Below are 13,268 nucleotides of genomic sequence, written 5' to 3'. Positions count from 1 at the left end.
TTTTCCTAAAACCTCATAAAGCAAGAAGGTTGTCTTCATTACTTTGATAGTGTTTTAATAGAATTACTACCCTTCAATAAAAGCCTTAGAGTCAGTTTTTTTTTTTTTAACATGATTCTTATGGTTAAACATTATACTTACATTAATGTAAGAGGAAATGCTCAATTATCAAAGTATAAATAACAAAACTAATCCTCTTTAATATGAGTGCCACAAAGGTATTTTTAATGATATTATGTTTAAAGATTTACATTTTTTTTGTTTTTAGTATTTTGAATTTCATATATATATATATATATATATAACTAGTTATTAATTAATGATTTTTATTTTTATTCATTAATTTTTAACATTATAAAAATTAGAAAGACTATAGTTTATTTAAAATAATTTTATTTTAAAATATATAATTATTGTATTATTTCTTATTAAAATATGAATGTTTTTGCAATTGGATAAAAACACACTTGAAAATTCAAATAGAATAGTTTTTCATTGATAATTAATATTTATACATTTTATAATAAATTTCATAAATATCTTGATTATATTTACCATGTCTTGGGATTTATTGAGTTGAGAGACTCATTCTATTCTACAGTTTTAGTATGAGGGGATGTGTAAGTTTCTCCGTCCTTCTACACCTTTTAAACTAAAAATAAATAAATAAATGATGCTCTAAATAGAAATAATGTCTCCTATAATTTAAAAAATGAATATGTTGTACAGTGATTAGAAAAAAAAAATGTGAATCAGATTTTTAAATCTTATATATATATTTTTAAATATTTTAACAAGAGATTTAAATAAACTATTCGAAGATATCCGTTAACTAATTTATGTAAGTATCAACTTCATAGATATATATATAGAATTTTTTTTTTAATTTTTATCGTTAAAATTTCTATTTAGTCCTCTGGTCCCTTCTCGTCTCGACCATTGGGAACATCTCTCTTGTCTGTTGGCACCTTGAGACGGTGGGTGTAGAAAGTAGCTACTAGGGGAATGATGAGTGTGCTAGGGATAACCTCATATATATACTTCATTTAGCATTTAAAAATACAAGTTAAACAATAAAAAATAACACATTATATTGTACACTCAGTAAAGAAACTTGATCCCTTTAGACTTATAAATCTATACTAATTGTATTAATAAACTGTTCAGTTTAAGCTATTTTTTCCCCTCTACTTGATATTCCATTAACATCCTGCATTGCACTCTTGTTCTACTTCATATTCCATTAACATCCTGCATTGCACTCTTGTTGACGGAAACAAAGGAGAGAGCATGGATGGAACTTTGAGATGGATCAATAGCAACTGCAATGCTTCATTATGACTAATTTTTGCTGGTTTTGTTTGGCTCTATCCAGAGTATGGTTCCACAAGCCTTTCAAGGCCGACGAATGGCTGTTGTTTATGGTAAGAGTTACTTAAAACAAAACGAGGGATCAGTTAGTCCGATTGATATTCAAGTTATTACTGTAAGTTTGTTTACAAATTTATTTAATAAAGTCATGTTAACTCCTCGATACATGGTATCATACAGATTGAAAGCCCGATTGCGAGCAATGGTCGTGGATTCACTATTGGGCGTATGTACACAAGATCTGGAGAGGTATCTGCCTCACAATTTTATCATTTCCAAAGATGGAGACCTTCCAAATTATACTAAGATTCTTTTAACGTCATTGTTGACTAACGGAAATATATTGAACATTGAATTGCAGCTTGTAGTGTCGGTGGCACAGGAAGGATTAATCAAAGGAAAGATGCAGCCGAGAGCAAAACTTTAATCTTGGATATAATTTAAACAGAGAAAAAAAGCTAGAAAAGAGATACTTGGAGTTTACTGTATTTTGTTCGAGTAGCATTTATGATACTAATTTCAGTGCGGTATAACTTGGAAATTGGTGGTTAGCGTGATGAATAATTTATATATTTTTTCCCGGTTAATGAAAAATTTCTATGGTCTTGAAATTGTTGTCAGATACAATTCATAGTTCACAGTTTGGTCGATTGGCCATCGTGGTTTGTCGGAAAGTAAATCAGATTGATGGTGAGGGCAGCTGATTTATATCCAATAAAATCAAAATTCTCCAAGTAATGTATTTCTAAGTCCATGTTCAAGATAATATCGAAATTACATGTCATCTCCCATTCACAACTTCTCCTATATTTACCATAAAGAAAATAAAATCAAAATTCTCCAAGTAATGTATTTCTAAGTCCATGTTCAAGATAATATCGAAATTACATGTCATCTCCCATTCACAACTTCTCATATATTTACCATAAAGAAACTAAATTGCTGAAACCAAAACATAAGCCAAGAAGAGTAGATGAGCTTTAATTGTTACAATATGTTACCGGGCCTTAATCCTCAACACTTGTTGGAGGTTTGAAGCCACACTCGAGGTGACTTTCTATATGTGTGAGGTGAGCATTGAGGTTTGTTGACACCTAATCCTTGTGATTGGGTGAATTTATGTAAATAAATAAATAAGAAATATGAATAGTCATCCGAGACGAATAGTCTCTCCCTCATGTATATAATGAAGACCTACCTGATGGAATAGAACTGTCGAATCATATTTGCTTTATGGAGTTACTACTTGACCTGACATGGTATTAGAGCGAGCTCCTTTTTAGCTTTTATGTCCCTTGTAACCTCTCCATATAGCTAAGCTACTCCTCCATATAATTAGCTGCTCCTGACATGGTAGCTGCCCCCTCCATACTGTCCACACTCTCCAGCGCTATCCATGCTGTCCTAACTATCCATAAACGTTTGTTGTTCTGACATGGTTTCATAAATAAAAAAAACGTTGTCTTGACATAGTAATTTTAGCACTGTCAATCCACAGTGTTTTGCTCAGAAAGCGTCCTCTCCACGGTTATTCTCGCTACGGTTTTCACACTTGCGTTCGAACGCCATTGTTGTTCATTGTCTTTTGTATGCATCTTGACTGGATTGTAGGACGGTTGAAATCTTCGTATTCTGCAACACTTGCGTTCGAACGCCATTGTTGTTCATTGTCTTTTGTATGCATCTTGACTGGATTGTAGGACGGTTGAAATCTTCGTATTCTGCGATTCCTCCCAATTTGACTGGGAATTGTCAAGAGAGTTCTGCGGAACATCGATGCTGTGCACACCGTCAATATCGATCCTGGCGAGCAGAAGGCGACTGTTAAAGGAACACTGGTGTCGGGCTGCTTGTGATTGCGTTTTACATCTATTACAATTCTGTCAATCATAGCTTTCTTCCATTTACCAACAAATAGTTTCACTGCTTCCTCCTTTAAACCAATAAAAGTTTTTTTTCTCGACATTCCCAGATACAAGCTATGTTCGATTAGCCCTTAAAATTGTGAATCAAATTTACATCTATATCAATTTCGTCTGTTTCTCCGTAATGAACAACAAAGATAAAAAAATTGGAGGGGAATTATCATCTCTGCTATGATGGTTCAAATACAAAAGTGCAGGCCTCAATACAAAGTGTCCTCTCTGTTTTGTCTGTCCGACTGTGTTCAGCTTGTGGCTATGGCTAAACGTATCCTACAGTTTAATCTCTCATTCATTTAACGTGCGCTATTCGATTGGTTGGTACGTGATGTGTTTTGCATAAGATTAATTTATCTGTGGGTTTTGGGTGGTTTTGGGATTCGACCATTATTTTTTTGTGCACCGGCCATTGATCTTTATTGATATCTCTGTCTATCTGAAAATAAGTTTAATGATTGAGTTGTGACACAATATCTGATAATTACAAATTGGCATCGTTGGTTTTATATGAAAGAGAACAGTATTATGAATGGAATTGAGAGTCCAAATACGTCTATTCTACGTTCTTCGGCCTTTTGGTGGACGCAGTGCTTTATGTTGTTGAGGGTATTTTTTGGACTTAGTATACTGCAATATTCCAGATGAATGCAAATTGATATTTGAGTTTGTTGTCCAATCATATCAGAACTATATTTTTTTCCATTAAGAATAAAAGTTTTGCAACAAAAGTTTTTTTGCTACAGTATGCATTCAATCATATCCATGGTGGGAATAGTTCTCACTGGCAAGGAGAACTATCCTGAATGTTCCCAGATGATAAAACACACCCTCATTTTCAATGATTTGTGGAAAGGAGTGTGTGTCGGAGACGGAGACAATGAACCAGTACAGCCTACCTCAGACAAAGAGCTCGTCATTTGGGAAAACAAGAACAACAAAGCTTATGCATTAATCGCAACATCTGTAAATGAAGAGGTGAGTCGTCATATTTCGTATATTCAACTGCCTTTGAAGCCTTACAAAAGCTGAAAGAACTCTATGACTCACATTCTGCACTTGAAGTTGTTCAACTCATGATTAAACTCTTCACTCTTGAACTGCAAAATAACGATCCTCTTGCTCTTGCATCTGAAGTAAAGTCTATAATGCATGATATCAAATCCACTAAGGTTGAATTGGATATTCCTCTTATCGCTTTTCTCAAGGCACTTTATCCTACTTACTCCAATTATCTTGAGTCATTGCAAGAAAATGGAAATCTCAAAGATATAACCTTTGACTCTCTTGTGAAAAAGTTCGCTGAAAGAGAGAAAGCTTTTGGAAAGAAGACAGCCCCTGAATCTTCTGAAGAGGCTGTGTGCCTTGCTCATAAAGAAAAGCATCCTGCTCAAGATTCTATAAGAGAAAGAGGTGGTCGAAGAGGAAGAGGAAGAGGAAGATATTTCAGAGGCAAGGGGGGCAGACATTCTCAAGGAGAAAAGGCAGATTTGCACTGCATTCGCTAGAAAAGAAATGGATCATATGATGCCTCTACATGCAAGCTACCATGGGACAAAATTGAGCAAAAAAGAAACCAACAGAAAGGTAAAACTAATGATACAGACAAAGGTAAAGCACCTGAATCCACTCACTATGTTGTGGCACAATGTAACATTGGAGTAAATGAAGATTTATTTAATGCTTCACTTGCTTCTTGGAAAAATGATTGGTTGCTTGATTCAAGAGCAACCTGCCACATGACTCATAGAAAATATTTTTTTGAAGATTTCACTGAAAATGTTGATGGAGCAGTATATTTTGCAGATCAATAAAAAATCAAGCCATCAGGGCTTGGCACAATCAGGCTTAAATTGCCTGGTCTTCCAGACTTTCTTCTGCATCATGTTCTATATCTCCCATAGCTCAAGAGAAACTTGTTGTCCTTGGTCCACATCCGCCAGCAAGGTCACTCCATTCATATGTTTGATGGCAAGCTTGAGATAAGAAAAGCATCTGACCACTCACTTGTCATGAGGGGAATAGAAGAAGAAAGGCTTATGACGCTGCAAGGAACCTCTGCTCATGCACAACATTTCTCATACAATTCTCATCATGAAGAAGGTACACTTCCATCAATTTTATTATGGCATGCTAGATTTGGACATTTGAACTATGACAGTCTTCGCTTGTTGAAGAAAAATGGTGTTGCTGGTTTGCCTACAATTCCTAGGAAACTTAAGCAATATGATGCTTGCATTCTAGGAAAGCATAGCAAACAGTCTTTCCATGATTCACATTCAAGAGCACATAGAAAACTTGAACTCATTCATTCAGATTTATGTGGTCCAATGCATGTTCCTTCTGCAATGGAATAAATATATCATGACATTTATTGATGACTACACCGGAATGTGTTGGGTTTATTTATTGAAGAACAAATCTGACACTTTTCAAAAATTCAAGAATTTTCATAAATGGATTGAAAATGATGCACAATCTCATATTGGGTCTATTCGCACTGATAATGGAAAAGAATACACATCAAATGAATTTGAAAACTATCTTCGCCAATATGGGATCAAACATCAAACAATTGTGCCTTATAATCCCCAACAGAATGGTGTAGCTGAAACAATGAATAAGACAATCTTAAATATGGTACGATCCATGCTCTTCTTCAAGAATGTAAAGATAATTTTTTGGGTTGATGTTGTTCTATGTGCTGCATATATAAAGAATAGATGTCCATCTAATGCTATTAGAAGCAAGACTCCTTATGAAATGTGGTATGGACATGTTTCTTCGGTAAAACATCTTAGGGTCTTTGGTTCCACCTGTTATGCCTTGATACCAAAGGTACATAGAAACAAACTTGGTCCTAGAAGTCGTAAGTGTATCTTCCTGGGGTACTCAAACACCTCCAAAGCATATCGCCTCTATGATGAAGTAAATAAGAAGTTTTTTGTATCTAGAGATGTAATTTTTCTTGAATCATCCAAAACTAACAATGTTGTTGAGTGGAAAATTGATCGCTTGGATAGATTCACAAAAGCAAAATCATTTCAAGAATTTGATAATCAGATTCCACATCTTGAAGGGGGGATTCCTATACTAGATCAACATGTGGAATCTTCTTCTGAAGAACAATCTCCCTCGCAAGAAACTCCAACAACGGACGATGCTTTAAGTGATGTAATTGATAGAATTGGGAGACTCAATCTTGATTCAGTCCCAACTCAATCAACGGAGCATCCTGGACCATCTCAGAAAGGTCCCCTAAAGTGGCTGACAAAGACACTTGAAAGTGTTCATCCTGATGAGGTTGGAAAGACAGGAACTAGAAATTAAAATTGGCAAAATGGAGGTGATGTAGATGACTCTAATTCACCTGTTGATATGGATATTTCTTATGATTGTGAATTGAACTTGTCTACAGATATTGAACCAACTTCCTTCAAAGAAGTTGCTTCTTATGATTAATGGAAAGAAGTATGCAAAAGGAGTAAGATGCCCTCATAAAGAACGACACTTGGAAGCTCGTTGATCCTCCATTAGGAACCAAACTAATTGGCTGCAAGTGGGTCTACAAGAACAAGTATAAAGCTGATGGCTCACTTGACAAGCACAAAGCTAGGCTTGTGGCAAAAGGTTTTGCACAGAAGGAAGGGGTTGATTATGAGGAGACTTTTGCCCCCACAGCAAAATGGGCTACCATTCGGACACTCTTTGCACTAGCAGCTCAGAACAGTTGGAAAGTCCATCAAATGGATATAAAAACTGCTTTCTTGAATGGAGTTCTAAAAGAGAATGTTTTTATGTCCCAGCCTGAAGGATTTGTTGTGAATGAACATGAACATAAAGTATGCAAACTTGTGAAGTCCTTGTATGGCCTCAAACAAGCACCGCGAGCCTGGTATGAAAAACTAACTGAGCATCTTCTGAAACTCAATTTCAAACATTTTGATCTTGATGAAGCAACTTTATTTGTCAAGAAAGTTGGCAAAACAATTGTATATCTTGTGGTATATGTAGATGATCTTTTGATGACAGGGAGCAATGAAAGCTACATTGCATCCATAAAGAAGGAATTGGGGAAAAGTTTTGAAATCACTGATTTGGGCTATGTTCATTACTATCTTGGCATTGAAGTAACTCAACATCCAAAGTCCATATTTCTTTCTCAAAAGAAATACATTAGAGATCTATTGAACAGGTTTGGCATGATAGAGTGCAATCCTCTTACTACTACAATGGAACAAAACTTAAAGCTCACATCTATTGAAGGAAAAGAATTTGAGGATGCAACAAAGTATAGACAGCTTGTAGGAAGTCTCAACTACCTAACTACTACCATACCAGACATTTTGTTTGTTGTTGGAATCCTCTCCAAGTTTATGCAAAAGCCTTGTGAGGGACATTGGTCTGCTGTAAAAAGAGTTCTAAGGTACTTGAAGGGAACTCAAGACTTTGGAATCAAGTATACACAGATGGACGACTTCAATTTGATTGGATACTCTGATTCAGACTTTCATGGAGACAAAGAAACTAGGTTATCAACTTCAGGATATGCTATGAGTCTTGGATCAGGAGTTGTCTCCTGGAGATCACGCAAACAATCAGTCCCAGCAGATTCCACAACAGAAGCAGAATACTTGGCAGCAACTGAAGCAACAAAAGAAATTGTGTGGCTCAGGAAAATTCTTGAAGATTTGCAGGTAAAACAAGTACAATCAACTCCACTCATGATTGACAATACCTCTGCAATAAAGTTGGCCAAGAACTCAAAGTTCCATGATCGAACGAAACACATCAATACTAAATATCATCTGATTCGACATCATGTTGAGGCCAAAACAATCCATCTCCGTCATTGTTCCACAAATGAAAAAATTGCAAACATCTTCACCAAAGCGCTTGGAAGAGAAAATCTTGAATGATTCAGAATGATGCTTGGACTCACCAACATCCCTTCAGATTAAGTGGGGGAATGTTGACACCTAATCCTTGTGATTGGGTGAATTTATGTAAATAAATAAATAGGAAGTATGAACAGTCATCGGGAGACGAATTGAATAGTCTCTCCCTCATGTATATAATGAAGACCTACCTGATGGAATAGAACAGTCGAATCATATTTGCTTTATGGAGTTACTGCCTGGCCTGACAAGGTTGACTATGCAAAAGCGTTGGTGGCTTTGGAATCTATGGATTTCATTGAGGCATGTAATGATTTCATTGTGGTACTCGTATTTTTCTTTGAACACCCTACCTTGGAGCATCTTCATTTGCCAATGGAGGGTGATGGAATTGACGTATTGGTTGTGTTGTCCCCTAGTGTGGCCAAGGTGCAAAAATCAATGAGCTACTTCTGTTTGAATCTCAAAATCAAAATAGGCATAGCGATCATTAGTCGTTAAAGCTTTTAGCTGTTTGATTTTTGCTTGAATTTCAAGTGGAGTGGATGAGTGAAAGATAACAATGGTTGCTTGGGTTGAGTCTGAGATCAAGGTCTTCTGAAATGGAAACAACCTCCACAACCCTAATGAGAGTGCATGTGTTGGCGGGGCATAATGTTTGGAATAAAAAAAAGCACAAGTAAAGAGAACCCCCAGAGGAGGCTCATACCAATTAAACAAGCCAAACTAAGAAATACAAAGTTGTAAGGACATTTCTGCCCTACATCCAGGTTGACTAGGGGATGGGGTGACTTAATAATGACATAGGGGATATGTTCATGGGTAGCTGCAGGCAGGACCGACAAGCCAAATTACCCAAAACACTCCAATGAGTTTCAACGCCACCGAGACACCTTGAAAACAATAAACTGAATTCCACCATGAAAGTAAAATCATGCTAAAGAACTTTATAAGCTTAGACATGGGAAGAGTTACCATGATGTTGACGACCCACAAGCCTCTAGTGCTCCAAACGATGTTCCTCACTCCTTTGGATGTCGCACATTCCTAGGTTAGCAATCTGTTTGACCTCTCCCCATTTTCAAATTCAAAATTTTGTCACAAGATGGGTGCAATGAGGCTCGAGGCCAAGGGGGCCATGTCCTCCATAAAATAGCATGCTAGAAAAGCTAACGTTGTGGTGGAAATATCCCACTTGTGACTAGGGAGCACCTTCAATGCAATACAAAAATATGGAGTAGTGGTTAGGGCTATAAGATAACCTTGTGGAAATGAAGGTTTCCATCTTCATGTAGGGGAATGTTAAGTCTATTGGAATGTGCAAGTTTATGGGGTGGAATAACCATGCATTTTAGGATGGCTTGGGTAAACTTGACTTGGTCAATTTACTAACTATTTTCTGGCTCCAAGTTTATACAAACCCCTAGCTTTTCCCATGGTATTAATGCGGAATATAACCTATTTAAAGGTTGAAAGGCTCCATGTTAATTTCCTAGTGAATAGTGACATCCAAAAAATCTCCTAGTGTCTTGTGATCCAATAATGCCATCCCCCCTCTTCAATGCCAGGAGAGGCGATGAGGTGGAGGGTTCCCCCCTCTATTCATTGGATCTATTTTCCACACCTTGATTGGGGATGCATTTTCCCGAGAGATGAGGAGATTTAATTGGTCCCCCATTTTGTCCACTCCACACTTTTCCATGCAATTGCTAGTTCAATATTTTGATTCGAGCATCCCATATTAGCTAAGAAGTCCACAACCTTGTTTTTTGATCTACAAGAATGAGAGATGAGAATGGTGGGTAAAGCTTGAATCAAATATTGGGTATGAGATTCAAACATATATAATCTCAAAATCTTATGGATCTTGTCTAAACGGGCCTCATTTAATAATCTACTAACTGTCTCCGTTACTAGCTAGGAGTCACCATCTACTTCAAGTTTTGAGGAACCATTTTTTTAGAATTTCGTAGTCATGTTTCCAATGCGATGAATTTAGCAACATTGTTGCTATTTATGCCACAACTTCTTGCATAGAGGAATAATGTATGTCCCTTACCATCCTAGAATATTTCCCCACATCTCGGCTGAACTAGGTTCCCTTTAGTCACACCATCAAAGTTAAGCTTTATAAAATCCACTGGGGGAGTGAAAGTTAATGTGGAACCTATTCCCCTAGGTGTGGAGGGGAGAGTTATTTGGTTAACCATGGATGGAAGAATTAATATAGCATGGCTCAACAAGTATTAGTTGAGTTGTATAACTATGGTCGAGTCTGCTGCGAAACAAGTCACAAATCCATACTCAGCCCATAGACTTGCCACATGCCAATACTCACTAGACTCAATGAAACTCACAGGCACTTGGAAAATTTGAGGATACCTGATTGGTACTTGGCCCTATCCCAAGAATCGATTTTTTCCTTCTGAACTTCTTTTTCTTTTTAAAGCCAACCTCTTCTCTGCTTTCTCACACTCACTTCACTTGGAATCAATCTCTACTCTAGCATCTATCCTTCAAGATGCAACATCCAAACTTCACAATCTAGTCGCGAGCCTTTAGGTAAGCATAAATCACTAAGTATTTTGATTTTGTTTTTTTTTTTTTTTTTTTTGAATGTAGAGCCCTGCAGAAGCCTATAATAGCAAGCTTATGCAGCCTTTAGAAAGGCTCATGGGATATTTTAACAATGACAATGTGGTTGTTTAAACCCCACTTGGTTGTTACATACCCCCGCAGGTCTGTCTTAAAGTTACAAAAGCCTACAATAGGCCTCTATCCAAGAAGAGGGCCTATTGCAGGCCTCTACAACCATGATATAGGACCATAGAGGCCTACAAAAACCATAGTGTGGTTGCAACAACCACACTGTGGTTGCAACAACCACACTGTGAGGCCTATTTTTTGTTTCATTTGTTGTTGTGGGCCTCGATGATTAAAACAATTTACTTTTTTTTAATATGATTTTTCTTTCCGAAATCAGATTGTTATCTTGATCCATATATTCCATGGTGTTGGAGAATACAATATGGTAGCTATTAATTCAATTTCTCTTTAATATTAATAAGTCCTTGTGAACTTTACTTATCTTCTTGTATTTCTTTATTATATCTTCTTCATTAAATAATTATCAAGTGCATAAAAAATAAAAAAATGGACACAAAAATTAGCCTCCAAGCTAGTGCAAAACCCCTCCGAGGGGAAACCCAGAAAATCTCTTTTCTTCAAATGAGAAAACCAAGACTTGAAACCCTAGACCAAGTCCTCCTCCAATTAGCAAGTTAACCTTCCAAGAGTCCCTTCCAATTAGGTCATAGATAAACCAAATCAAGAAGGATTAGTTCTGCTTCAACCAACTTTCAATGTCAACTTCAGCCCCTAGCTTTGACCTGTGGCTTCGAATTGAAACTTCAACCTATAACTTCGGCCCTATAGCAATTGCAGAAACCCTAGTTTATTCACACATGTGAGAGGAAAATAGCCCAAAAATAATGTTTATTCTTTCTTCTTGATTTCTCCTTACCCTCGTAATCTTCACTCTTGGTTCCTTGATGATGCAAACTTTAGATCAAACTTCTTGGTGAGAGATATCGAATTGATTATTAAATGAGGTTGATTTTGCTTCTATTTATACACACATGAGGGGTTCAAATTCCTTCTTTTAGGCTCCTTTGGTCGACTTGTGCTTGGAGGTTTCCAGGACTTTCTAGACTCAAAATCAATACTTTTACTTGCTACATCTTACCCAATAGGGTCTTGTATAAATTATAAAGACTCTCTTGACTCAATAAAAATATTATTTTGACATGGAAAACCCTAGAATTATAAATAACATGCTTTACCTAGATGACAATCAAAATGGATCATGAAATCCATACTCAAAATAATAATTTTCTTTCTTATTTTTCTTGTCACAAAAAATATACATAATGATTTGAGTGCATTGACAATTATGAAAACCAAAACTAGTTACATTTTCCAATGCTCCCTCTTAACTAGGGAGGTATTCATAATTGTACACCCGGTACAAGGTTATTCTCAAACTGAAGAGTTCTCATATGAAGAGTCGGATTGGTATGCCATCTTTAAGCATCAACATCATGACCAACATTGTCAACATACTAAGGCCTTAACTTTGACAAGCTCTTTGTTATACAAGAGCATAATGCCGTGAGGCTTTATGTGAGATACCACACTATCTATACAAGGAACATACCTCATCTGAATGTTCAGTAGGTATGTCTTTTCTGGGACTCTTATCTTGTATTCCCAATCATCAAAGAATATCGTTCCTCTTCGACCACTATTGTCTTGGATGCATGTCCAATCCTCAAAAAGTTTTAGTCTATTTCATATCTTGGATTTTATATCCTCATGGAAATCATAGATTCTTATGCAATCCTTCATCCGCCATCCTTTGTCCAAAGCCTTCACTTAGACTTATGGTTGTTAGTCTTGGTAAATTGCATGATACATGAAGAGGAGAATACAAATGTGATCTTCATCATCACTCCCTTTGATCCACCCGGATCACCCTCTCAACTAGAGAGATAGATCCCCATTCCCTCTTGATTAGGAAATAGATCCATTAGAGAAATTTTGAGGTAAAAATGGGCTTCAAAACAAAAATGTACAACCAAAATCAACTTTATAAGAACCAATAGGATTCAAGATGATGATGTTAACCATTGAGGATGATTCGCCATTTTTGGAGTAAAAATATAAAAAGATTAATAAATAAAAAAATAAAAATAAAACTATTTTTCAACTTGTATTTTCAACTTATCTCCTTTCGTTTTTATTAAAAATTTGAGTGGAGCACTCATTGGATGCAACATTTAATTCCTCATCTAAGGATTGTCCATGTTGCATACTTTCTATGGACGTTACTACACGAAAAGTGAGAAATAAATGAAAAACATGATTGAAATCACATTTTTTCATGTATTTCTCAATTTTTGAATAGCAAGGTCCATCAAAAGTAGGAAACATGTGTAATCCTTAGACAATGAATTAAATTTTGCATCCAATGAGTGGTTCCACTCGAAATTTTAATAAAGCCTTAGGGAGATAAGTTGAA

General features: G+C 36.2%; 1 protein-coding gene across 1 annotated transcript in view; it reads left to right on the top strand.

The window, feature by feature from the left end:
- Positions 1 to 2,079, top strand: part of LOC149148330 (acyl-CoA hydrolase 2-like) — a 501,847-nt gene extending 499,768 nt beyond the window's left edge. The window contains exons 14-16 of the mRNA XM_089440526.1: positions 1,376 to 1,424; positions 1,552 to 1,620; positions 1,733 to 2,079. Coding sequence (XP_089296652.1) covers positions 1,376 to 1,424; positions 1,552 to 1,620; positions 1,733 to 1,798 — 184 coding nt within the window. The 3' untranslated portion in view covers positions 1,799 to 2,079. The remainder of the gene's footprint in view (positions 1 to 1,375; positions 1,425 to 1,551; positions 1,621 to 1,732) is intronic.
- The last annotated feature ends 11,189 nt before the right edge of the window (positions 2,080 to 13,268 follow it).

Source organism: Pinus tabuliformis, chromosome 9 (assembly GCF_031772625.1).
Source record: "Pinus tabuliformis cultivar Carrire ecotype Pingquan chromosome 9, CPIR1, whole genome shotgun sequence".
In the NCBI taxonomy this organism is placed as follows: Eukaryota; Viridiplantae; Streptophyta; class Pinopsida; order Pinales; family Pinaceae; genus Pinus; species Pinus tabuliformis.
This window is presented reverse-complemented; position numbering and strand designations above follow the sequence as displayed.